Below are 24,713 nucleotides of genomic sequence, written 5' to 3'. Positions count from 1 at the left end.
AATAAAAAGAAGGGGAAAAAAGAAAGTAATCAATCACATTTTAAAATATCAAATAAAGTAGAAATAAGCCTTAATTAGAACAAGAATTACCAAACTTCTAAATGGGTTAAATAAGCTTATTAAAAATTATGGACTACCAGACATTAAAAAACAAAAGCAAGGGGAGCCTGGGTGGCTCAGTGGTATAAGCATTTGCCTTCAGCTCAGGTCATTATCTCAAGGTCCTGGGATAAAGCCCCACATCGGGTTTCCTTCTGGTGGGGATCCTGCTTCTACCTCCCCCCAGCTTGTGCACCCTCTCTCTGTCTCAAACAAATAAACAAAAATGTAAAAAAAAAAAAAAAAAAAGCAAAATATAGCAAGATAAACTTAAAGGAAAAACTTACAAAACTTTGAAAATAAAAAGGTGGAAAAATACATCAGCAAAGTATGAGCTAAAAGAAAGCTGGGATAGCAATCTTAATATAGGACAAAATTTAATGTAAATACATTAAAAGATAAACAAAATATGAGCACTAGACAGGGGTGTGTGTGTTCATAACTACAGAAACAAAAATGAAATAATATTTTTAAGAATTTAGAGACTGATAAAGTGAGAGATATTACTAAATTCAGTCAATTCAAATGCAAAATGCTATAGGCTTTTTAGAATTATGTAAATTTTTAAAAAGTCAAGAGAAAAAAATGACAAATTAGTTTTAAAGGAGTTTTTTTAAAAGGGGATTGAGAAAAAATTAGCTTTATAGGCTGAAAATTACATATAATTTTTCTCAAGTGAAGTAATTTACAACAAGATGACCAAATTAGCCTAAACATTTACATCTTTCTTCCTATATGTTGTTAATTGCTGTACTTAATTAATTGACATAGGTTATACAATCTAGATTTCAACTGCCAATGGCACACAAGGATATATCAAGAATTTACAAAATAAAAATGAAATGATTAACAAATAGGGGATTAGTTTATGTAACAGTAGATGTTCATATATTTCCTGATTTATAAGTTTTCTGCAATTTCAGTCCCTTAATATACTACAAATTCCTGATTCAATAAGACTGTAATTACATATAACCATTATGTATAACCAAAATAGAAAGTACTTCAAAATTATCTAAAGCTCTCTTTCATCCAGAAATATACAAGTCAACTAGTACTGCTGACACCTAGTACTTTCTCAAGAATCTTAAATTCAAATACAGTATGAAAATGAGGGAAAACTCTAGAGGGCATCTCTCATGTAAAACAGCAAAAACACTTCATCACATGAAGCCTCTTTCTAACATAACAACCAGAATCCAAATCCTTTTTATTTGGAAGCTTTACTGATAACTGACTTATACTTGAAGAGGAACTAATGAAATTTCCTTTTCTTTCAGATATTTGAAGTAATGCAATAAGGTTTCCTTTTTGCTCTCTTTTTTTAAAAGATTTTATTTATTTATTCATGAGACACAAAGAAAGAGAGGCAGAAACATAAGCAGAAGGAGAAGCTGGTTCCCTGTGGGGAGCCTGAGGCGGAACTTGATCCCAAGACTCCGGGATCACGACCTGAGCCAAAGGCAGATGCTCAACCACTGAACCACCAGGCGCTCCTCCTTCTTGCTCTTTTAATATGTATTTTTATAATGAAAAAATAGCCCAACTCACATTTTCCTTTTTTTTTATAAAGATTTATTTATTTATTCATTCAGAGAGAGCGAAGAGAGAGGCAGAGACACAGGCAGAGGGAGAAGCAGGCTCCATGCAGGAAGCCCGATATGGGACTCGATCCCGGATCTCCAGGATCACACCCCGGGCTGCAGGCAGCACTAAACCGCTGTGCCACCAGGGCTGCCCCCAACTCACATTTTCCATTGTAATATCATTTGAGACATTCATAAGATTAACGCTTTTGTCAACAGCTACAATCCCAATTGTCGAGTCTGGCTGTGTCACAGAGATCCTAAGAGAGACTTTCTCTGATGGTTCAGCATGAGCTTTACTCCAAAACAGCTTTATCTAAGAGAGAGAGAAAATGGGGTTGATTTGACTTTTTTAAGAGCATTACTTACATGTCTTACCAACAGCAGTTCAATTACTCAAAATTTAGCAAAGATTCTACATTTGCCTTGTCTCAGAAATTGTTCTAAAACCATACATAAACCTTCTATAGGGAAAGAAATGTAAAAAAAAAAACTTTATTCACGGTGTTTACAAGTCATAGAACCTCCCACAGTTCCTCCCACAGTTCACAGGCATAAATCTGATTTATCCTTCATTTCTCTGCCTTTCCTCTTCCCTTTCTTCATGCCCCAGTGCTTCAGAGAAGGCAGTAGTGTCTGGCACACCTGGAGAAGCACAGTATCCTGGAGGGGGAACAGGAAAGAGGAAGAAACCAGAGATCCTCACAGGCTAGTAACCTAAACTTTGAAGTGAGTCAAGTGAGAGCTCCCCTGGGGACTCACAGAACCACCTGGGCTGGGGACAGGGGTATGTCTGTCCAAGGGAGGTGGTGATCAGACCAAACACTTGGTAGACCCAATGTTCTGTGTCTCTATGGCCACCTGAACTTATCCGTCATTACATTCATCAAAGCGTGGTCCTAACCAGTGCTTCTTAAAGAGCCTCAATTGTGTTAACAGAGTGAAAGTGAATGGCTTTGTCATGAGGTCCCTTCCTATTAGGAATGTTCACTTTGTCTAGCTCTATTTCAACAGTCCACTGCCATAGTGGCTTAATCTTCCCCTCAGTTTGACTAAACCTCAGACAGACTTCCTCCTGACCAGAAGCCCCTTATTCTCCCTTTCCTTACAGCATTTACTTTAGAAAACTTGCAATGATAAATTCTTTCTCTGCCCCTTTGAAATATAAGTCTTCTTCCAGCTACTTGACAGTTTTCCAACTCAAGAACATCTTTCTCAAGGACCTGGGAGTCAATCCTTTGAAATGTAATCACCAAAAAGACAGAGTCCCTGATTGATCTTCTAGTCTCTGTGGAGGACAGGAGCCTAACTTATAGGTTGCCAGTCAGCAAACAGAGGTGGGTGGCCTAATCACATTGACCAATCTCCCCTCAACATCCTCCAGTACTTTTCCATAAGCTTATCCTCTGCTTAAAACTCTCCTGCCTTTTGCTTCAGTGATGTTGAGTTCAATCTCTCTCCCCCTACTGCAAGAGTCTTGTATAAAGATTTGCCAGTTTAACTTCTCTAATGAAATTTTTTTATACATATACCCCTTACTGTATCTAGTTTACTTACAGTTTAAGTTTCCCCACTCATACCCAAAAGAAAGGAGAGGAGAGCAACATGTTCCAACCTTGAACTTCTCACTCTTTACTCTGCACCTCCAAGACCCAATGGCTTCAAAATCTGCTTGCATGTGGATGATCGCTAAATTTCCATCTCTTGAGCCTTCCACATCCTATCCATTTATTCCACAGTCATTATTGAACATCAAAAAGACTAATTTTCTCCTGCTTAAATATATCCTCTTTTCAAATTTGTAGGTTCTTTGTGAGTAATGTAATAAAACATTATATAAAAAGTAAAGAAAGAGTGGTGCCTGGCTGGCTCAGTCAGTAGAACATGAAACTCTTTATCTCAGGGTTGTAAGTTCGAGCCCGATGTTGGGTGTAGAGATTATTTATAAAAAAAAAGTAGAGAAAGATATATCTTTGCAACTATACCTGAAACTATATTTATCTTTCATATCTAAGAAATTTCTTGGAATTATGCTATTTATACACTCTGCTTCTTCAAAGCCAATGACCTCTTATGCTGTAACTTTTTTAAAACTTGGTCTCACTTTCAAAGATGTACACCTCCATATTTAAGCCTGATTCCTACTTTAAAACTCATCTTTGTCAGGAGATTAATGGAATCACTAGAAGTCAAATTTTGTGCTCTAAAAATAACAGAATGTACCACTGTCTTTGAAAAGACTCTTCATAAAATGAAAAATAGAGGTTTGTATTCTATTTTAACAAAGTTAGTTAACCATTGTCAACAAAAGCCATGGATGACTACTTCAACCTCTCAGAATTTTAACAAATTAAGCAGACAGAAATGCTATCAGATGAATTGTACTCTGCAAATCAATACTTTTAAATAATGATTATTTTGCTTAAAATAAACTGAAAAGGCAGCAGCTTTCACTGAGAACAATGGCTCATTTTATAACATGTGAGATGATTCAATTCTACCTGGCACTCTTACAGCCAGGTTACTTTACAAAGTTGGTGTTCAAGGGGGTTTCCTATACATCTTAAACTATAAAAATCCCTGGTGCTTCTGGAGACCAAAGTCTACACAAATCTTCACATGCAAGGTAGCCAGGCTTACTGTAAATCTGTCCTGGGTTAGTTTCCAGACTGGTGAAATGGATAAACCAGATCTGGGCTCTACTTCCACCCATCTCTACTGATGGCTGCACTCCCTCCCATGCCCTTCATTTCACTCTCATGCCAATATCAGCACCACACAAATTCTATAATTGCCGCTGGAATTCCATGCCAGAGCAATACTGACTCCACCATTTGGGAGATCCTGAAACAACCTCATGGAATTGAGTTAAAGTCTTAAAGCCAAGAATCATAACTTACAAATAAGACCCACATTGCCCAATAATTCCACATGTGAAAATACCTATGTAGTAATAATATGAAGAGGTTTAACCATATTCTGGAAATGAATATAAATTTCTAACCAGTTTTGTTTAGTGATACTTCTCTAAAGAAATATTACATTTCTCAGACCTCATTAATATGAAGTTTTCTTCTGACATCATTACCTTAAGTCTTACCTTATTTTTAAAAACAAGCTGAACAGGAATTTTAAGAACATCATTTATAATTTCCCCATCATCTTCAATATAATACACAATAATACAGGCTTTTGGAGCCCAAGAATTTTCTGGTGTTAAAGAGAAGATTGTTGAATTTTGCTTGCCTACAGCCACCAACTGTCCCCTGGATACTACCTGAAAAGAAGAGTAGAAGACTTTCATTTTATGCCAAAGCTAATAAGAATCCCAACTACGGCTACAATCATCATAATTTCAACTATACACACAAATTGTTGACTTAAACCAACTTCAAAGCCTTTTTGAATGCAAGGAAACCTCCCTGTCCAAAACAGAGAGTATAAGCCAGGAAACAGAAAAGGTTAAGATAAAGAAATACTGATTGAGACAACAGTAGCTTCACAGTCATGAATCTATTTTTTGAGAGGAAGGAATACAGAGCACCACTGGAGAGTCAGATTAGCAAAATTTAAGCTATGGGCAGCAATTTTTATTTTTTTTGGTTTTTCTCATATTTTATAATTTTCTATAATAAACTGAGATGGATTATCTCACAGAAATTTAAATTTTAAACATAATGCAAGATTTAATTATCCATCTTAAGTTGGAAATGCAAATGTAACTGAAGGAAGAAAAAAAATTGATTGCAATATAAAAAGGGCAGCTTAAAGGATTTAAGACTGAATTTTTTAAATTAGTGAGTTTAGATATAAGGTAGTTATCATTTGAAATGATCCCATAGAAGATAATAAATTTAGATTCTATAAGGGATTACCATATAGCTTAACTCCTTCAATCGCTTGTTGCCACTAACCACCAACTCAAAAGGTGATCCCACCTTGGAAAAAAAAATCTTAATTAATAAACACATATTAATTGCAAAAGAGTACATTATATTGTAATTATAAGTTATTGTAAGCATTACCTTTATATTTTCATCTCTTGTCTTTAGCTGGATGTATGTTTTACTGGGAGACTTAAACATACCATGAACTGCCATGCTACTCACACTATTAAGAAAAAAGGCCTATAACAAAAAAAAGAAGGAAGCAAATAAATTTTCATCTTCAGTAACACTCTGAGAAAGGATACTATCTGTTGAATAATTTCTGAAAGGCAAATTCACTTTCACTTTTTTTCTTGCAGAAAAAATGTGCTCCTGAGACATTGGATTTTCACTGTATAGCTTATATTATATAAAAAAAAAGTGACAGCTTTAAAACACAGAAGAGGGTCTGTATCACCATAATCTAAGAAGAAAAAGCATAGTCCTAACTTATTTCATAAATTATAGTATCAGGAAACACCACAAGAAGAGAGAACAAAATAGAGTTTATTTACAACCAACCTATGTATCTACCAATAGTCAGAGTAAACCTCAAAGGACCAAACCTGTTGGAGGGCTAAGTAATGAAAAGAAAGGTAGCAGGAATGGCTGGGGTGTCTCAGATGAGCCACTCTGGGAAAGAACCCAGCAAAGGAGTATAGGTTTTAAAAAATATTTTCCCCTTTCATTTCAGCTTCTGCAAAATACACCTTTAAATGATTGAAAACCAACCTAGAGTGGGAATCTCAGGAGCTTCTTCACATCTTCAGAATACTACACTTCAGTGTGCTCTTCAAAATGAATTTACAAGGAAGCATTTGGTCTACCCATCAGCCACTGTTACTAAGTTACTTTTAACACTTTCCTCCATTTTTTAAAATATAAACACGTGTCTACTTCTTACGTCCTGTGCATTCTGACCTCTATCAGGATTAGTGCCTACCCCGAGATTACAATTTTAATAATGTTGTTGCGATAACATAATGATGAGAAACAGATGGTACCTTCAACTGTAGCTCACTGGAATCATCCAGGATTGGGAATTCAATCTTAAAGATTCCATTTTGGGGAACAGTATAATTTATGACCTGGACAGATTCTATTTCCTGCTTTCTACTGTCCCATCTGCTCCAGTACTCGGAAGAATTTTTCTGTGTCACTGTTATAACTACATTATTTCTTCTCTCTTCAAAAGTCAGTCGATTGCCATCAGCACGGGTTACCTTCACCTAATTGTCAAAATACAACATTTTAAAAACAGGTAACAAGAAAAGCAAAGGATTTAAGTTCAGATGAATCCAGTTCCCATCTGTGCTATTTCCATTAAACTGAACTCTGAAAAACTATTGGTATTACCCTGACTTCCAGATGAATCAGTCTCACACTAGGATTCTGACACCACTGACCATTTGCTTCTTGATATTATATGGCTTCTCTTGCTCCTATGGCTCCATAATCACCTTTTTTATTCCAAAGCCCTCATTCTGCATCCTCATAGTATCCTTTTTAGGTTCCCCCTTCCTCTCCCTAAATGTGGGAATTTGTCAAGGCCAAATTATCAGTTATCTGGGTTTCTCTTTTTCTCAAAGGTCTCAGCACTCCTACTAGTTTCCTCACCTTGCTATGGAGCTCATACTCAACACCCAATTTCTGTTTGCAGGAAACTTCTACTTATGTATCCTTCTCAAACCAAATTCAGTACATCTATAACTGAGCAACCATCTCGCCTCTCCCATTTTTGCTAACAGCACAATTCTGCCAGACTTCTCATCTCTCAGTTTCCCTTCCCTCTTCCCACCTCTCAAATCCAATACACACCAAGTCTTGTATTTCTCTCTTGCATCCTCTCCACTTGAATGTCCACCCCCCCTCAAGGTTCTTCGCCACCTCATGCCTGAGCTGCAGCCATCTTCCTGCACACACCCTGATCCATCTCCCTGGAATGCTGCTTTCACCAAAGCCCTCCCACATTCATAAGGCTCCTAGGCTTTTCACTACTTAAAGTACAAAGTTCAAAACCATGCATATACCATTTAGGATCCTCTAGACTCTGCACACTTTGCCTTCGGTTTACTCTTTCACCACTACCAGACAAACTTCCTGCTACAATTGGACTGATCCAGGAAATGCACCTGAATTTAACAAGCAGGGCTCTTGCCTTGTGTCTCAGCTCATCTTGCTCCCCATCTCCCACCCCCACAGCAAACACTTAAAACCCACTGATCTTGGCACCTGTGTGGCTCAATTGGTTAAGCATCTGACTCTTGGTTTCAGCTCAAGTCATGATCTCAGAGTCACAGGATTGAGAACCGAGTCAGGCTCACAGTCATTGTGGAGTCTGCTTGGGATTCTTTATTCCTTTCTCTCCCTCCACTCTGCTCTCTCTCTCTCTCTCTCTCTCTCTCTCTCTCTCAAATAAATAAAATCTTTGAAAAATAAAATAAAATATCCTACTCATCTTTTAACAAATAGCTTAAATCTTCCACTTCCATAAAGCAACCTTTAATGACCCTCTCATCACTATTCCAAAGCCAGCTCTTCCTCCCAGACTCTCACTGTTTCACTACTCACTTGGAAGCTATCATTTGCAGCCTCAAGGGTTTTGTTCTTACCTTCTCAAACTAAATTATATGATCATCGAAATCAGAAACTATCTAAAACTTCTCTTGATCCATTCAACAAGAAATGATACCCCCTTTCTTTAAACCAGAGGTCAGCAAACTATGGCAGGCAGTAAGGCCAAATTCAGTTTTCTTGTAAATACAGTTTTATTGGAACATAGCCACCCTCACTTGATTACAAAGTAGTTAAGGCTGCTTTCATGCTACAATGGCAACGTTGGATAATTGTCACAGAACCATATTCCTACGAAGCTAAAAATATTTACTATCTAGTCCTTTGCAGAAAAAGTTTGCCAACCCCTGGTTTAAATCACTACAGAAGTGTATGCATAACAGTAACCTTATCCTGCCTTAAGTCATACTTGTGTGTATATTTTCTTGTCACCATCACAAAAACTGTGAATCCAGGGTAGAGACTGGGTTCTTCTTAGCTCTGTAAGCCCTACCCAGCAACTTGCCTTGCATGTTGTCAAAATTCACTCCATAAGTGTTAACTCAAAAGAAAAAAAAGAGTAGATTTTTTGATAATTTTTTAATGCAATATCTTTGCTAGAACTAAAATTAGTCATTATGAAAATCAAACTGAATTGAAATTTTTTTACTAACATCTAATTCTTCCAAGTAAGTTATAAAAGCTCCAATGTAGCAATCTAAATCTAATTTAAATCATTAAATAAATTTTGAGGTAAATACTTTTGTTGGAGACTTTTTTTTTAAGAAAACTTAAAGTTTATTTGGGAACAATTCCATATACTTCATATATCTAAAGGGGAAAAGTAATCTATCCACTCTGGGCTTAATTTTTTTTGAAAGCACTGAAAATATTATCTGCTATTCTGTTTCATTAAACTAAACTTGCTGCTTTAGATCATTAATAAACATGCCAACTTACAGTGGCTGTGAAGTTGAGAGATGGCTTCAAGACAGTAGCATAATCAAAAAATTCAATGATGTAGTCATGTTGCTTGAAAAACACATTAGAACTTGCATTTCTTGAGATACCTGTTTTGGAAATCGCACCATTTAGAAGCCAAACGCAACAGCTTATTCACCAAATTTCTCTAAGCTACTTCCTCAAGGAATTAATGGGGCACGGAAGCCTCATTCCCACACTGGCTTGGTCATAAAGAGAACCATACAGTTCTACTGCATCTTCCATGGACCCCTTCTAAGCACCATTACTATTTCTAAGCACCATCCACAACATGGACACTGCAGATTAAAGCCTCTCACTGAATCATCTTTGGGTCTTTTGAGGTTTGGGGAAAGTCGTTGAGAACAACAGAAAGATCCCAGCAATTAACCTTTATGTTAATATTGAAAGAGAAAACTGTCCATGAGCAAACAAGAGCTCAGAAGATGTTAAATGATTAAAAAAAAAAAAAAAAAAAAAACAGAAAGTGGTTAGTCAGCTGCAAAGTGGTTAGTTAGGCCTTTTCCTGTAGTTTTCAGGTTGAAAAGAAAGCAGAAATGGAGAAAATTACAAATGCCTACCACATGTGGTTAAAGCACAGACTATCATAGAAAATAGGTATTTCTCCAAAACATTTGAAATTAAAATTAGGAAAGAAAAGAAGTGTCCCCTTTATAATGAAAACATTCTGCAGGTGACACTAATTAATAGTCATGACAATTTCAGAATTAAGTAACATCTTTAGAAAGGCTTCCAACGGAACGTACTCATTATAATAAGGAAGAAGAGAGAGCAGCACCATATAAATAGCTTTACCTTCACTTCAAAGTCTACAAACCTGTAAGTGATTCTGTCACTGTGGCTAAAATTTCTACTGGCCCAGGGGAAGACAGATACATGTGTTCAGAAAGACCTTCTGAAAAATCCATTACTTTTTTCATCTCTTCATCATTAAAAGAGAAGTTTGCAGATCCATTTATCTGTTTTGTTTAAGATAATTCAATTTTATTCTTCACTTTAGCAATTCAAATTTTAAAAATAAAATTCAAACTAAGTCACAAAAATATAATGGCTCTGGAGTACAAAATGGGTAGATTCCCATTTGTCCAATTCTAGAAAATTCTTGGTTTTCTTACACTCAATTATTTGTTAATTCAGTATGAAATCTTATTTCTAGTAAAAGTATACTTATAGTGTTTTCCGATTAGAAGTTATAAGATCTCTGTAAAAGTTACCTTAAAATTTTTTGTAATATTTCTCTTCATGCCCCAAAAGGATAAAGGTAAAAATGTAAGTGTTACATCTCCTTTCACTGGCTTCCCATATGTATACCTGAAAAACAATAAATGGGGTCTTTTTACATTTTTTACTTGATATTATCAACATAGCACATGAAAATATTACTTTCAAAAAAAGAAAATATTACTTTCAATAGCATACACTGGCAATCCAACTTAAAAGAATTATATTTTTAAAAATACTCTCACTGCAAATTTTTTAAACTAAGCATATCTAGGAATATCCTTAATAAATGGTGATTCTTAAAATTAAGTCTCCAAAATGAGAAGACTTTTAACTACAATACTTTAAAACAGTTCATAATACATACTTTACCTCTAACCATTTTAGAGATCCAGAGGAAAATCTGATCATAATTGCAAGTGCAGTTTCCTGTCCAAAGATATTTCAAGTTACAAAAATGTTTTATTCCTAGAAATCAAGACTGGCCCATTAACTGCATGCCAAGGACACTTTGTAGCTTTTGAGCATTTTTATTTTTTTCAAAGATTTTATTTATTTTAAAAAAAGATTTTATTTATTTATTCATGAAAGACACAGAGACATAGGCTGAGGGTGAAGTACGCTCCCCGTGGGGAGACCAATGTGGGACTCAATCCCAGGATCCCAGGATCACAACCTGAACTGAAGGCAGATGCTCAACCACTGAGCCACCTAGGTGCCCCTTTTGAACATTTTTAAATGGTAGTTAAAATTGTAATCACTAAGGCCTATTGTTGCATGTTCCAATATTAACCAGAAAAGTTTATTAGACCAAACACACCAGGGCACCAAATGTGCTCATAGCTTGGACTTGTGAAGAAAAATGTAAAAGAAGAGTATTTTTTATCCAAAGTACCAAAATTTATCTTCTTGAATCAAATCTCATCTCTACTGCTTTACATTCTATGTATTCATTTTATCCCTCTTCATTGATGGGAAAATTTCTTCATGTGAAAAAAGAGTGGCAATTTTGGTAAATCATTTTACTGCCAGAAAGCCTTTTTTAAATGTGTTTCCTGAGTTCCTTCCATCTCTTTTGTGTAATAAATACTCAGCCAAATGTGGAAGTCAATTTTGCTTTGCACTCTATAAATCTAACAGTAAACTCCTATTTCCTGAATCCATTAGTTGAACACAGAAACAGCCCCTCATCTGGATCAACTCAACTCAAAAGCCAATGATAAAATATAGCATGTTCCAAATTAAGGAGAATAAAACAAATACATTTTCAAATGCATTGCCTTCCAAAGGAAAACAGTAATGTTAGAGGAAACCCTGGTCATCAACTCCAGCACCAAATTTATTCATTCAAAAGAGAGTCCTCAAAACTTAACAGTTCTTGTATCTTGTTAAAGATTAAATAAACGCATTAGGATACCAGAACATTATATTTTAAAAGAGTTCTATCACATGATAGGACAGGGAGCTTGAAAATCCAGACATAATTTAAAGTATTCTCAGACACAAATATTTTTTATTTTGGTTTAAATGTGAAGCAGATTTAACTTTCTTTGCCTCAAGCTGATTATAATAATTATGAAACAAGGATACTGACAGTTATTGTCCTAAATAAATCTGGAAGCATTTTGAATAAACTAATGATTCAGAAAATTATAGTTTGACAACATTTTAAAAAGCAAATCAAATATATGCTAGGGTAGTATCATTAACAAAACAAAGATTTTTATTTAAACAGCCATAGCACAAAAGGTTTACAAAATGATACCTAAAAAGTTGAACCTATCAGCATAATTCATGTTTTTCCCACCTTTTTTCCATGTCATTTCCAAGGTACAAGTGTCTCAATTCATCAAATAATAAATACATTAAGTAAACTTTAGCTTAAAAAATATTTTTTCAATTTTACTATCTGCAGGGATGCATGGGTGGCTCAGCAGTTGAGCATCTGCCTTTGGCTTAGAGTGCAATCCTGGGGTTTGGGATCAATTCCCACGTTAGGCTCCTTGCAGGGAGCCTGCTTCTCCCTCTGCCTTTGTCTCTGCCTCTCTCTGTGTGTCTCTCATGAATAAATAAATAAAATCTTTTTTAAAAATAAAACATAAGTAAACAAGTTTTACTGTCTGCAGAATATATAGAAAGAACTAGATTGTGCTATGTTATTTTCTTACAATCCTCTAGAACTCTCCATAGTTAGTGGAAAACAGTCTATTATTTATTTTAATGAGGTGGGAATAGTGAGCAGATGTTCACATCAAAATAAACAAACAAACGCCAATTTTTATTCATCTCAGCTAAAGATTTCAAAACCAAAAAGAGACTGTTAACCTTCTCTGGGAAATTTCCAGCAATGCTCTTCACATTAACTATGCCTTGATAGATTATCACTTCATCATCATTTCCATCTTTTCTAGGTCACAGTATTTCTAGAATAGGTCTATGCCAATTTTTATAGACTGATAAAAGACTCTGCTGGTCAAAAAGATTTCCTTAATCTGTTGTGACGATGTAAAGTGTATTCTCAATGTGAATGTAAACAAGTCCCCCGCAATCACATAAGCCAATTCCTTGCAACAACCTCATAATTTACATCTCCTACAGGCTCTGCTTCTTCAGTGGAACCTTGATTGACACACATACTAAGGAAAATGATGCCAGTACAACATGCTGAATACTAAAGAAATACCAGGGGCCATAGTAATGGTCATGCTGTTCTCAGCCATTAGTATTTCAAAGAGGCTCTACAAATGAGAATCTGGGTGAAACTCCAAGGATTCTTTTTTTTTTTTTAAGATTTTATTTATTTATTCATGATAGACAGAGACAGAGAGAGAGAGAGAGGCAGAAACACAGGCAGAGGGAGAAGCAGGCTCCATGCCGGGAGCCCAACGTGGGACTCGATCCCAGGACTTCAGGACTGCGCCCTGGGCCAAAGGCAGACGCTAAACCGCTGAGCCACCCAGGGATCCCCATCAAGGATTCTTTTTATTATTATTATTTATTTAATCTAATTGGCCCTATTAAGCAATTCGTGACTCATTGGCAGCATCCCATCTAGCAAGTAAAGAGATGCTCCTGTAAGAGTTCTCACTGGGCTTGCAGAAAGGAGCGTGTCAGGGGATCCACACCCCCACACACAAAAGTTGTATAGAAAACTTTCTGGCAAGTGACCAGAGTTTAAGAATAACTGTTTTAACTGATTGTAGTGAATCCCTAACCCAGCCCTGAAAACCAAAAACAGAAGCAAAGAAGGTATCCACATTCTCCCTAATCCATAAGGTTTGTGTGGATTTGCACTCACTGTTTCATAAACTCTAGTCAAAGAACTCAAAATATAACCCAGACAGAATCTTTAGCCTTTAGCTAAGATCAAGGGGAGGATAATAATTATGCAAAATGAAGGCATCTGTGTGTTTTCTAAACTACAAATCCACCCACGGTACCCAAATTCATGTTGGAAGCCACCCCTTAGTTGAACACGGCAGAAAACTAAGTTGGTATATAAATTGTAGACACATTTTTGCCTTTGTGTTGTAGGATTTTCACATGGGTTTTTTTTTTTTTTTTTTTGCCAAATAAAATGTGAACCAGGAGTCCTCAGAACATCTCGCCTGTGGGGTGCTTCCATGAGGAGACTCATTGCCCATCACTTGTCATTGCCACAAACCCTCACCAAGAGAGGGATACGGTGATGAGAAAGCAGTGACAGGGAGTCCAGTGTTTATCAGCTATTACAAATAAATTCTGAAACTAAATAAATTTCAGAAAGCAAAGCACAACTATTCACGCATCAAAAATGAAAAATACATAAGATTAGTACCAGAATAACTCCAGCCTACATTTTTGAGAACTGCTAGTCTAGGACTCTCAGGATGCTTTTTACCACAGCAAAATGAAATGCTATGCTGTCCGAGCCAATGGCTCAAAATCATGAGAGCCATGATACCTCTACCATACAGATGTGTTGGAATCTCTCTGTGTACATCTGCTGAAATAATGAGGGTTATGAACTACTCACTCATTTGCTAATTGCCATAAGATAACCAAATTCCTCCCCCAAGATTCAACCTCCATTACTGCCAGAAAAAAAATTAAGATTGAAGAAAAGGTAAGTACCCTTGATCCATGTCAGCTGAATAAGGAATAAAGATATGACTTTTTTTTAAAATCTGGAACAATCTATAATGTAAATCCCCTGGCTAGTCTCAGAAAGATACTTGTCTGTGGGAAATATTTCAGGACTCGATCAGCTTGGAAGCAGGCAGATGGGTGCAAAGAACTTTATAGATATGTCCATGCTTAATTATTTATTACAGATACTTGTTTTCTGCCCATTGGGATATTTTAATAAGCAGAACATGGTGCTAATATTCTGGAGTATATAGTGAGCTCTTTGTCAATTTTATAACAGTACATAGCCATAAAAACAAATGAATACTTACTTTGCTATTACAGTACCATTTAAGCTCCTAGAGTTCAAAGAACAATATAATGGTGTCTGCAAAGTAACTTCAAATTTTGGCAATACTGGAAAAGAAAAGTAAGGGTAAATATCTTAAAGAATCTATTTTACTATCACTTTTAGCTTAACAAAATAAAGACTGAATTATTCTAATGAAGTCGACAATTGGTACTATTTGAACTTAGACTCCTTAGAATCCAAATACATAGTAACACACAGATGAAAAGCACTCTATTTCATCTAAAATGAAAAACCCTCAGGAGGCTGGCGACTAGACAATGATAGTGTGGGCCAGTTGCTATGAACACTTGTGTCAGTGGAAGCTTCTCATTGGTAGAACCTACATGTATCCAGAACCCTAGCTGCTAAGGCATCTGAATGCTGGGAGACCAGGGATCATCCATTGGTGCCACCTTACTGCTTGTTAAAATACTTGCCCATCATGTGGTAAATAATTGCTTCTAGAGCACTCCTTTCCCTAGGACATTCTCCAACTTGGTTACTAAAAGTACATCCTAGGCCCCAAGACTCTCCCTCTGCATGATGCCATGTATGCAGTTATACAGAATCCTTATTCTTTGAGACAATCAAAGGTGAATCTGGAGATAGTCAAATGTAATGGATTGCTATGAAGGGAAAGTTGTATAGCAGGATTTCAAAGTAATGATGCTTTTCCTCATGTGACAGTGATTCCTGAAGTCAATCCCAAAGTTAAAAGCCCCTACTTTGGTCAGCTTTATATAATTAAGATATGAAACATTTTATAAATATGAACACTATGTAATATAAAGCATATCACCAGAGTAAAAAAATTTGTATCTTTCTAGTCTATAGAAATTTTTTTCTCGAACTTCACTAGCGGGGTAAGGAGGTGAGAATGTATTGGGGGGGGGGGGGGGGGAGCAACAAGGGTAGGGGGACGAGATGGGGGGGGTGGAGGGGGTTGTGAGGGGAGGGGGTACAAAGCATCTCCCTCTCCCACCATTAAATTAAACGACACACTACCTACCCCCACGTACCCCACACTCCACCACCACACCCCCCCCCCCCCTGCCCCCCGTCCCAACTAGAAACCCCACACCACTCCAACACACTGCACCTCGGGCCACCAAAGCCCAAGCATAGCCACACCGTAATGAAAATTACCATAGACTCCCCGAAAACCCACACTAGCCCAACATAACATGCCACAACTCCCACACCACTTCTTGCCCCCCTGCCTAACCCACCTACCCCATCTAATGAATACCCTACATCAAAACACCAACCACATCACCACCACACTTGCCATGGCCCAATAGCCTCACACTACACCATGGTGCCCACTTGATTATCTTCTTTATAGCACATGCAACTGACCAACCGCACACCACCACTCCAGCGCCCTACCTAAGCCAAAACCCCAATTACACTACGCACCCCCCCAAACCCCCCCCTCCCCCCCCTCCTACCAGATTCCAACAAAAAAATACTCACCAAACAAAGTATCCCACTCCCACACGGCCCACAACAACAAACCCCCATACCACCCACACCGCCCCCAAACCACAACCCATCTCACAAAAAACCTCAAAAAATAGAAAAAAAACCAAACCACCACAACCCCCCACAGCAACAAAACCCCCACCCCCCAAACCTCTACCCAAACCACCAATTCCAACCTCCCCCCAACCCTCCCACCCACAGTGAGTCCCCCAACCACCGATGCCCCCCCTCACTCCCCCCCAAATCCCCCCCACCAAACCCTCACCTCTGCACCTACCCAGCACCCAATCCCATTCCCACCTCCACCCGCCCAAACCCAAAATACGTACAGAATTTTTCCCCCCCAACCCCTCCACTAAACAGCCCCAACCCCCAATAACCCCACCCAAACCAAACCCATACAAACCACCCCAAAACCACACTCTGGATCATAGCCACATTCACTTACATATTGTCTACGGTTGCTTCCTGCTACAACAGCTAAGTTGAGTAGTTATGACAGAGACATATGGCCCACTGAGCCTAAAATATTACTAACTGGCCCTTTCTAGGAAAAAAATTTTGCTGATTCTTGTTCTAGTGGATCATGAGACTTAGAAGTAACAGTGCTGGGGCTCCTGGGTGGCTCAAGTCAGTTAAGCATCTGCCTTCTGCTCAGGTCATGATCCCAGGATCCTGGGATCAAGCCTAGCATTGAGCTCCCGGCTCAACGGGGAGGCTGCCACTCTCTCTACCTCTACACCGCCCCCCCTGCTTGTAGTCAGTCTCTCTCTCTCTCTCTCTTTCTCTCTCTCTCTCTCTCTCTCTCTCATAAATAAATTTCTTTTAAAAAGTGACAGTGCTGGATGAGTTCTGTGGAACCTGAGCCACAAAGTTGTGGCACTACTTTCCAGAATTACTACTGCCTGAATGAGATACAATGTCAAAAAGTGACACAAATCAAATGAAAAAGCTCATTTGTAGCCTCAAAATAGCCCCCCAAATTATAACTAAGAGTGAGATCCTATACTAACAGATGAGATCCTATCCTCAGCTTTCCTCCCTCTCCATCTACCAACAAAGTAATTGAGCCACGTGGTCTTTATCTATGCATGTATAACTTCTATAAATGTGACACCTGCAAGAAGAGGATTAAACCAAGTTAAACAAACTGTCTTTACCAAAGCCTACCAAATGAAAAATATGGGAAATAACTAATGTTATGTTAAAAAATAACAAAGATGTAAATATGTTAAGAGCACAACAAAGTAGAAAAACAAAAAAATCATGCATAAGAAAGACCACATAATAGGACTCTAGATGATCGGTTTCCTTTTTTTTTTCTTTTTTTCCCACAATAACCATCTATATCTTTTACAAAGGAAAAAATATGTTTAGGCCTGTAAGAAATACCAGGATTTTACCTTCACTAGGATTTTTATTTTAAATAACCTATCTCTTGGAAATCTCTCTTATCTCTGTGGAAAGTTTCAAATATTTTTTCTTTCAAAATAAATTGAAGAACTCTTACCATATTCTGAAACCTGAAATGATTGATAATATGTCTGGTCCTATTGGGAGGAAGGAAAAAAGATAAAACATAAAAGAGTTCTTATTTAATTATTTCGCTTGCTTACTTACCTACATAAAAAGATTTAGAAAATTATTTTTAATTGCATTTATAATGATTCAATGAGAAGAACAGTTCATTTTAACTTGTGGAAGTTTATTTTTAGTCACCTGCAACATGAAGCCTATGAGATTTCATGAGTTTTTCTTGTCAATTCACTAATACAAAAAGGTGATCTGTCTCTATATTTCACTGCAGGTCATTTGAACAAACTGTTTATTTTGACTTTAAACATTTGTGAAATGAAAATTAGATTAAATTACACATTCTAGGAATTTATGAAGCAAGAATAACACATGTCAAACCGTGACTTCAAATTTGTTTTAAATTTCACTCTCAAAAAAAAACAATGGAGAAAATAAAGTTACACATAATTCAAGTATTTATACATAATCAAAAATATAAAATCATCATGGATTAACATCTTTTACCTTCCAAAGTCCTTGAATTACTTTCTTGTGCAAACCTTCAAATAATACATTCTACTCTATTTTAACAAATATTATTATTTCCTTTTCTACAATCAACAAGAAAATATGTGGCCTATTATTATGTCACTTTTCCTAATTCCCTATATTTCTGCCCACTCTAAATCCATAAGTAATATATTAAATAGAATCTCTTCAAAATAGCTAAGTAGCTCCACCATTAAAATTTGCATTCTAGGGATCCCTGGGTGGCGCAGCGATTTGGCGCCTGCCTTTGGCCCAGGGCGCAATCCTGGAGACCCGGGATCGAATCCCACATCGGGCTCCCGGTGCATGGAGCCTGCTTCTCCCTCTGCCTGTGTCTCTGCCTCTCTCTCTCTCTCTCTGCGACTATCATAAATAAATTTTTTAAAAAATTGCATTCTAAATCTGATTCTCTATGTTTATCAAAGCAAATACACAGATGCAGCTACAAATTAGGTTCTTTTTTTTTTAATCATCCTTGGTTAATCCAAAGCAACTGTACAAGTTGTTTTTTAATCCTAAAAGAAGGATAGAGTTCATTTCAAAGTTTAAAACAAATGTAACTATTTATATGCTAACAAAATAATTGCTTAAAACTTGGCCTCGATGATGTCATTTAAAGTAGATCCCAAAGAAATTGTGTTGATCAAGGCCTTAAGAATCACATTTGTGGCTTCTATCTTAAATTGTTTTCATGTCCTATATAGGAATGTTGCAATTACATGTATTCGGTTCATTTACAAATTCTAATTTGTCATCCGCAGAAATCAGATCAAGAAGGTAATCTACCCGTATTGCCTCTTTTACTTATAAACACAAGAATGCTGGTCATGAAATCAGTTTTGGCTTTATTACTGAGGCTAGCACAGGTGAGGCTATGTAATAAGTAATTTTAAAACAATGATGATGTTTCTCCCAAGTTAAATTCATATTGCAAATTCTCAGTAAGTACTACATGCAAAACACCATATGAGGCTCTGTAAAGATAAATTAGTCTTCAACATAGGAAGGTCAGTCAAGAGATGGAAACAAACATAGTAAACAGCAATAATGCAAGACTGACAGTGTCCTGCAGTTTTATGCACTGTGTTTCAGCTCCTACTCTCCCCTATGCTTATCCTACTCATACTTCCATCTCTACTCATCTTCTAAGACTTAACTCAAATATTATTGCTTCCCTGAATCCCCAATCCAAAAGCAATCTTGGCACTCTAAGCTTCTATGCTCTATAGTTCCCTCTGTCCCTTTTTACACCATAAATATTTAGGTATGTAATTTATCTTGCTGCAAGTTCTTTGAGCACCATGTCCATGTTGGATCATTTTTTTATCCCTCATAGCTTATTCTTCAAGGTGCCAACCTAAGAATGTCTAATACCAAAAAAAGTGCTTAATAAATATGTGTTAGATTAAGTAAATAGAACTAGCTTTGACAAATGTAGGAAATGAACTGATTTGTTTGGGCCTACTTTAAATAGCCTTGAAACCAAGTTTTAGGCACTTATTTGTTAAACACGTAAGTAGTTACATTAACTATATTTGAAATGAATTCTCCTCTTCTGTCTCCTATATTATTCATCATCTCTGATAATTCCTGGATTTTCCATCTCCCCTGTTTACTATCTCCTCCTTCATTCAGTCTATGCTGAAATGTTGGCCCTACCCACCCTGAACCTGATGCTCTTCCCATTCTTCAGACTCTTAAGTGAGTTCATCAACTCTCACAGTTTTAATTGCCATCTCCACGCTAAAAACACTTAAATCTATATCCTTGGCCCATACCTCAGCCCAGAGATTCAGACTTAAGTCCACTTTCTGGATGTCTCCCCTTGAATGTCCTACAGAAGTTATTGGACTTCTTTAACTGGATTTAGCCTCCTCCAGAGAACTTTTCTTATTTGCCTTTCCTCGTATTGGGTTAGATACCATTCCCTCCCATAATAACTTTTATATAACTCAACTGTTTCACTTAACACAATATGTTATAATTATCTGCGTTGTATCCATCTAAATCACTGGGTGCCGAGCACCTAATTCAGTATGCTTTCAATGTTTGTTAAATAAATGTATGTAAAAATGAATGAACAAATAGATTCTTGTCCCCAGGCTTGTTCTTACAGGGCTCCTCAGATTAACCTCAATTACTATACAGTGTCTCCTGCTAGAAATTGAAATAACCTTCTCATAAGAAGAATCAAGACAACCCTGAAGAGACACGGCCGTTTGTCAAATGGCACAGAGTAACCTTAACTTTCTGTCCTGTATTTGGAAGGAATATAAATGCCAAGGAGTGGAAGAGGCCAACAGCATGGAAAAGTGGAGGAAAAAAAGTAAAAGAGTGCTTCTTTTTACCGTCATTTTAAATTGTTCCAGTAAATCACAAAACCATTTTGTAACTGAGCGCTGACAGGGTGCTTTGTACTGGATGATGTTTTCCCAGGGTGTTTATAAGTGGTGAAATGCAAATCAAGAAATAAGTTATTTTACTATCCAAGGGTTTTCAAAAGCAGAAATGAGTTTTGTAATTTTCAACATATTATCCATTAGGCAATCAGGCCATACCAATTTCCACAATGAGTTCAGTCATTTTTATTAAATATTTTTACAAAACATATAATCAGGAATGGTAGAAGATATTGAAATACTTGAAACTATTAATAATTCAGAGAATCAGTAGTAACTTATGTCATATATAACCATAAAAACACTGAGTACTTTCATAAGTCTAGAACAGGTATTTGCAAAATTTTTCTATGAAGAATCAATAGTAAATGTTTTAGGCTTTGCAAACCTATATGGCCCCTGTTGTAACTATTCAACTCTGCCTTGAGGCCACAGGTAAATAAATGAGACTATATTCCAATAAAACTTTATTTACAAAAATAGCTGTTGGGCTAGATTTGGCCTTTAAGCCAATTTTGCTGAACCCTGATCTAAAAAAAATAAAATGTACTTCCAAATTGTTCTATGTTAACTCTAGATGAACTAAATTGACTAACCTTAACTAAAAACATGAGAAGAAAAAGAAAAAGAAAAGCACAATCCCATTTACTAAAAATGTTCCTTCAGTTCCACAGAAACAATCTGCCTCAAAATGAGTTTTCATGATTATTCTAGCTCATCAAATGCAATTTGTACTCATTTACTCTGCCAACAACTGGAGAGGAAGGCTGACCTGAAAGAGTAAATATTTCAGCAGCATGTCTTCAAAGAAAACACCTTTCCAGGTGCAAGAATACATAACTCATCAACATCTTCTGAGTGCTGCTTTTCTCAAGTGGTCGCTCTTCCATGGTGAAAGTGCTCCCTTACAAAACCTGCTCTTAGCATATATATTCACTCTTTATTTGTATGAGATATAAGCCTGTCTCAATTAGACTTCCTAAACAAATTCCAAAGGAGAAATGGAAAAGAAGAACCAGGACGTATTCTCAGTAATCTCTGTAATTTCTTTCTTCCCCTTATCCCTAAATCAATAGTTCATTGTGACAGTATATGTTACAAACATCGACCAAATGAAAGAGAAAATACCAGTAAAAGTAAATTTCTTTCACTAGTCCTAAAAAATATGCTATGACTGGATGCAAATTAAAGACATGTGAATTGCTACAAACATCTATTCCAGTCACAGAATTTCTCTTCTCTAACCATGAAGCCATCCAGCTCTTGAGAGAATTTCTATTTTTAATAAACTTAAAGGAATATGGCATGCTACATGATCATTTAAAAAAAAGATATATTTTTTTTTAAATGCAGGTCAGCTTCTTTTAACTCTTATTTCTGAAGTAAAAAGAAATGCCAGAAACACAACTAAGGTGCTGGGTGGATTTTTGTTTGCACATTTATGTTCATTAATGATCATTTCAATTTCCCAAAAGTCTGCTTCAGCTTTGATCTCCAATGTCTGGATTTAATTCGTATTTAAAGATGAATAAAGGTGCTGAACTTCTTAAATCCATACATAACAAACATAGAATTGTTTCGGACTCAGTTTTGGCTCTATCCCCCAAGACAATAGATGCCAACTACATCCACATTCCCAAGCCAGGTGCAAGTCTAGCACACAGGACTTACAAAGGAGGTTTCCAAAAACTAGTTTTGCAACCCTTAACCAACACAGTCAAAATGGAAATAAGCTAGAAAGGAATTTTAGGAGACAGCTTTTGATGTGCTTTCACACGTCAGTGGCTGTAGGCAGGCACCTGACATGCCCGAACAATCTAAGAGCAAAATAATGGTATTGGGCAGCTGTGCAGAGAGCTAAGCTAAGACACAGTGCTGCATTGGGAGTGGTCTGTGTCTACTGAGTTGCAAGAAGCAAAGAAAGCATAAGCCATTTTCCCTCAACTAGATATGCAAAAAAGAGAGAGCCAGCATGGGGCTATCTTCTATCTTGATCAAAAATAGCCTCCAGAGGAGGAGCAGCTCTGGAGGGGGAGGCTGGAGGTATACTGTAGATGCCCAGAAGCTGAAGACAAAATTATAAGCTGTCAGAAGAAGAGACAGATTCAAAAGCATCAAAGACACTGAATGTGAAACCTCCCAGCAATGGGTAGGGGTCTTCCAAAGAGCCCACAAAAAGTTTTATGAAGGAAAGCTGTTAGTTTTAAGTGCCTGCCAAGCCCAGAGAGCTCTAATGCTGGATGACGACAGTATTACATTAACCATATTGTTTTCAACTTTTTATTTAAATTCTAGTTAACATATAGTGTAATATTGGTTCCAGGAGTAGAATTTAATGAATCATTACTTACATATAACACCCAGTGCTCACCACAAGTGCCCTCCTTAATACCCATCACCCATTTAGCCCATCCCCCAGCCACCTCTCTCCATCAACCTTGGGTTTGTTAAAAGTTTCTTGTAGTTTGTTTCCCTCTTTCTTCTCCACCCCCTTTCCTATATGTTCATCTGTTTTATCTCTTAAATTCCACATATGAGTGAAATCAGTTGGTATGTCTTTCTCTGACTTATCTCGCTTAGCATAATACACTCTAGTTCCATCCACATCATTGCAAATATTAAGATTTCATTCTTTTTGATGGCTAATATTCCAATGTGTGTGTGTGTGTGTGTGTGTAACACATCTTCCATATTCATTCATCAGTAGATGGACACGGGCTCTTTCCATAGTTTGTCTATTGTTGATAATTCTGCTATAAATATGGGGTGCACATATACTTTTGAATCTGTATTTTTGTATCTTTAGGGTAAATACCACATAGTGCAATTGCAAGATTTAGGGTAGTTCTATTTTTGACTTTTTGAGGAACCTCCATACTGTTCTCCAGAGTGGCTGCACCAGCTTGCATTCCCATCAACAATGTAAGAGGGTTCCCCTTTTTCCACATCCTCATCAATATCTGTTGTTAATTTTAGCCATTCTGACTGGTCTAAGGTGGTATCATATTGTGGTTTTGATTAGCACTTCCCTAATGATGAGTGATGTTGAGCATCCTTTCATGTGTTGTTAGCCATTTGGATGTCTTCTTTGGAAAAATGTCTATTCATGTCTTCTGCCCATTTCTTGATTGGATTATTCAGTTTTTGGGTGTTAAATTTAATAAATTCTTTATAGATTTTGCACACTAACTATCAGATATGTCATTTGCAAGTATCTTCTCCCATTCTGTAGGCTGACTTTTAGTTTTGTTGATTGTTTCCTTCACTGTACAGAAGCTTTTTGTTTTGATGAAGTCCCAATAGTTCACTTTTGCTTTTGTTTCCCTTGTCTCTGGAGACATATCTAATAAGAAGTTGCTCCAGCTGAGGTCAAAGAGGTTGCTGCCTGTGTTCTCCCCTAGGATTTTGATGGTTTTCTGTCTCACATTTAGGTCTTTCATCCATTTTGAATTTATTGTATATGGTGTAAGAAAGTGGTCCAGTTTCATCTACTTGCATGTAGCTGTCCAGTTTTCCCAACACCATTTATTGAAGAGACTGTCCTTTTACCACTGGATAATCTTTCCTGTTTTGTCTCAAACTAGTTGACCATATAGTATGAGTCCACTCCTGGGTTTTCTATTCTGATTTATTTGATCTCTATGTCTGTTTTTGTGCTAGCACCACACTGTCTTAATGACTACAGCTTTGTAATATAGCTTGAAGTCCAGAATCATGATACCTCCAGCTTTGTTTTTCTTTTTCAGGATTGCTTTGGTTGGGGTCTTTTATGGTTCCATACAAATCTTAGGATTGTTTGTTCCAGCTCTGTGAAAAAAATGCTAGTGGTATGTTGATAGGGATTGTACTAAATGTATAGATTGCTTTGGGTAGGATAGACATTTTAACGTCTTTTCTTCCAATCCATAAACATGGAATG

The 24,713-nt window shown here is 36.9% G+C and overlaps 1 protein-coding gene across 1 annotated transcript in view; it reads right to left on the bottom strand.

Annotated features, from left to right (window-relative positions):
• Positions 1–24,713, bottom strand: part of CD109 (CD109 molecule) — a 131,598-nt gene that overhangs the window by 54,482 nt on the left and 52,403 nt on the right. The window contains exons 6-15 of the mRNA XM_055330053.1: positions 17,842–17,881; positions 14,827–14,911; positions 10,381–10,477; positions 9,984–10,125; positions 9,125–9,234; positions 6,616–6,840; positions 5,711–5,812; positions 5,561–5,623; positions 4,786–4,962; positions 1,849–2,001 (exon numbers count right to left, since the gene is read on the bottom strand). Of these exons, the coding sequence (XP_055186028.1) occupies positions 1,849–2,001; positions 4,786–4,962; positions 5,561–5,623; positions 5,711–5,812; positions 6,616–6,840; positions 9,125–9,234; positions 9,984–10,125; positions 10,381–10,477; positions 14,827–14,911; positions 17,842–17,881 (1,194 nt within the window). The remainder of the gene's footprint in view (positions 1–1,848; positions 2,002–4,785; positions 4,963–5,560; positions 5,624–5,710; positions 5,813–6,615; positions 6,841–9,124; positions 9,235–9,983; positions 10,126–10,380; positions 10,478–14,826; positions 14,912–17,841; positions 17,882–24,713) is intronic.

This window comes from Nyctereutes procyonoides, unplaced genomic scaffold (assembly GCF_905146905.1).
Source record: "Nyctereutes procyonoides isolate TBG_1078 unplaced genomic scaffold, NYPRO_anot_genome, whole genome shotgun sequence".
NCBI classification, from domain to species: Eukaryota; Metazoa; Chordata; class Mammalia; order Carnivora; family Canidae; genus Nyctereutes; species Nyctereutes procyonoides.
This window is presented reverse-complemented; position numbering and strand designations above follow the sequence as displayed.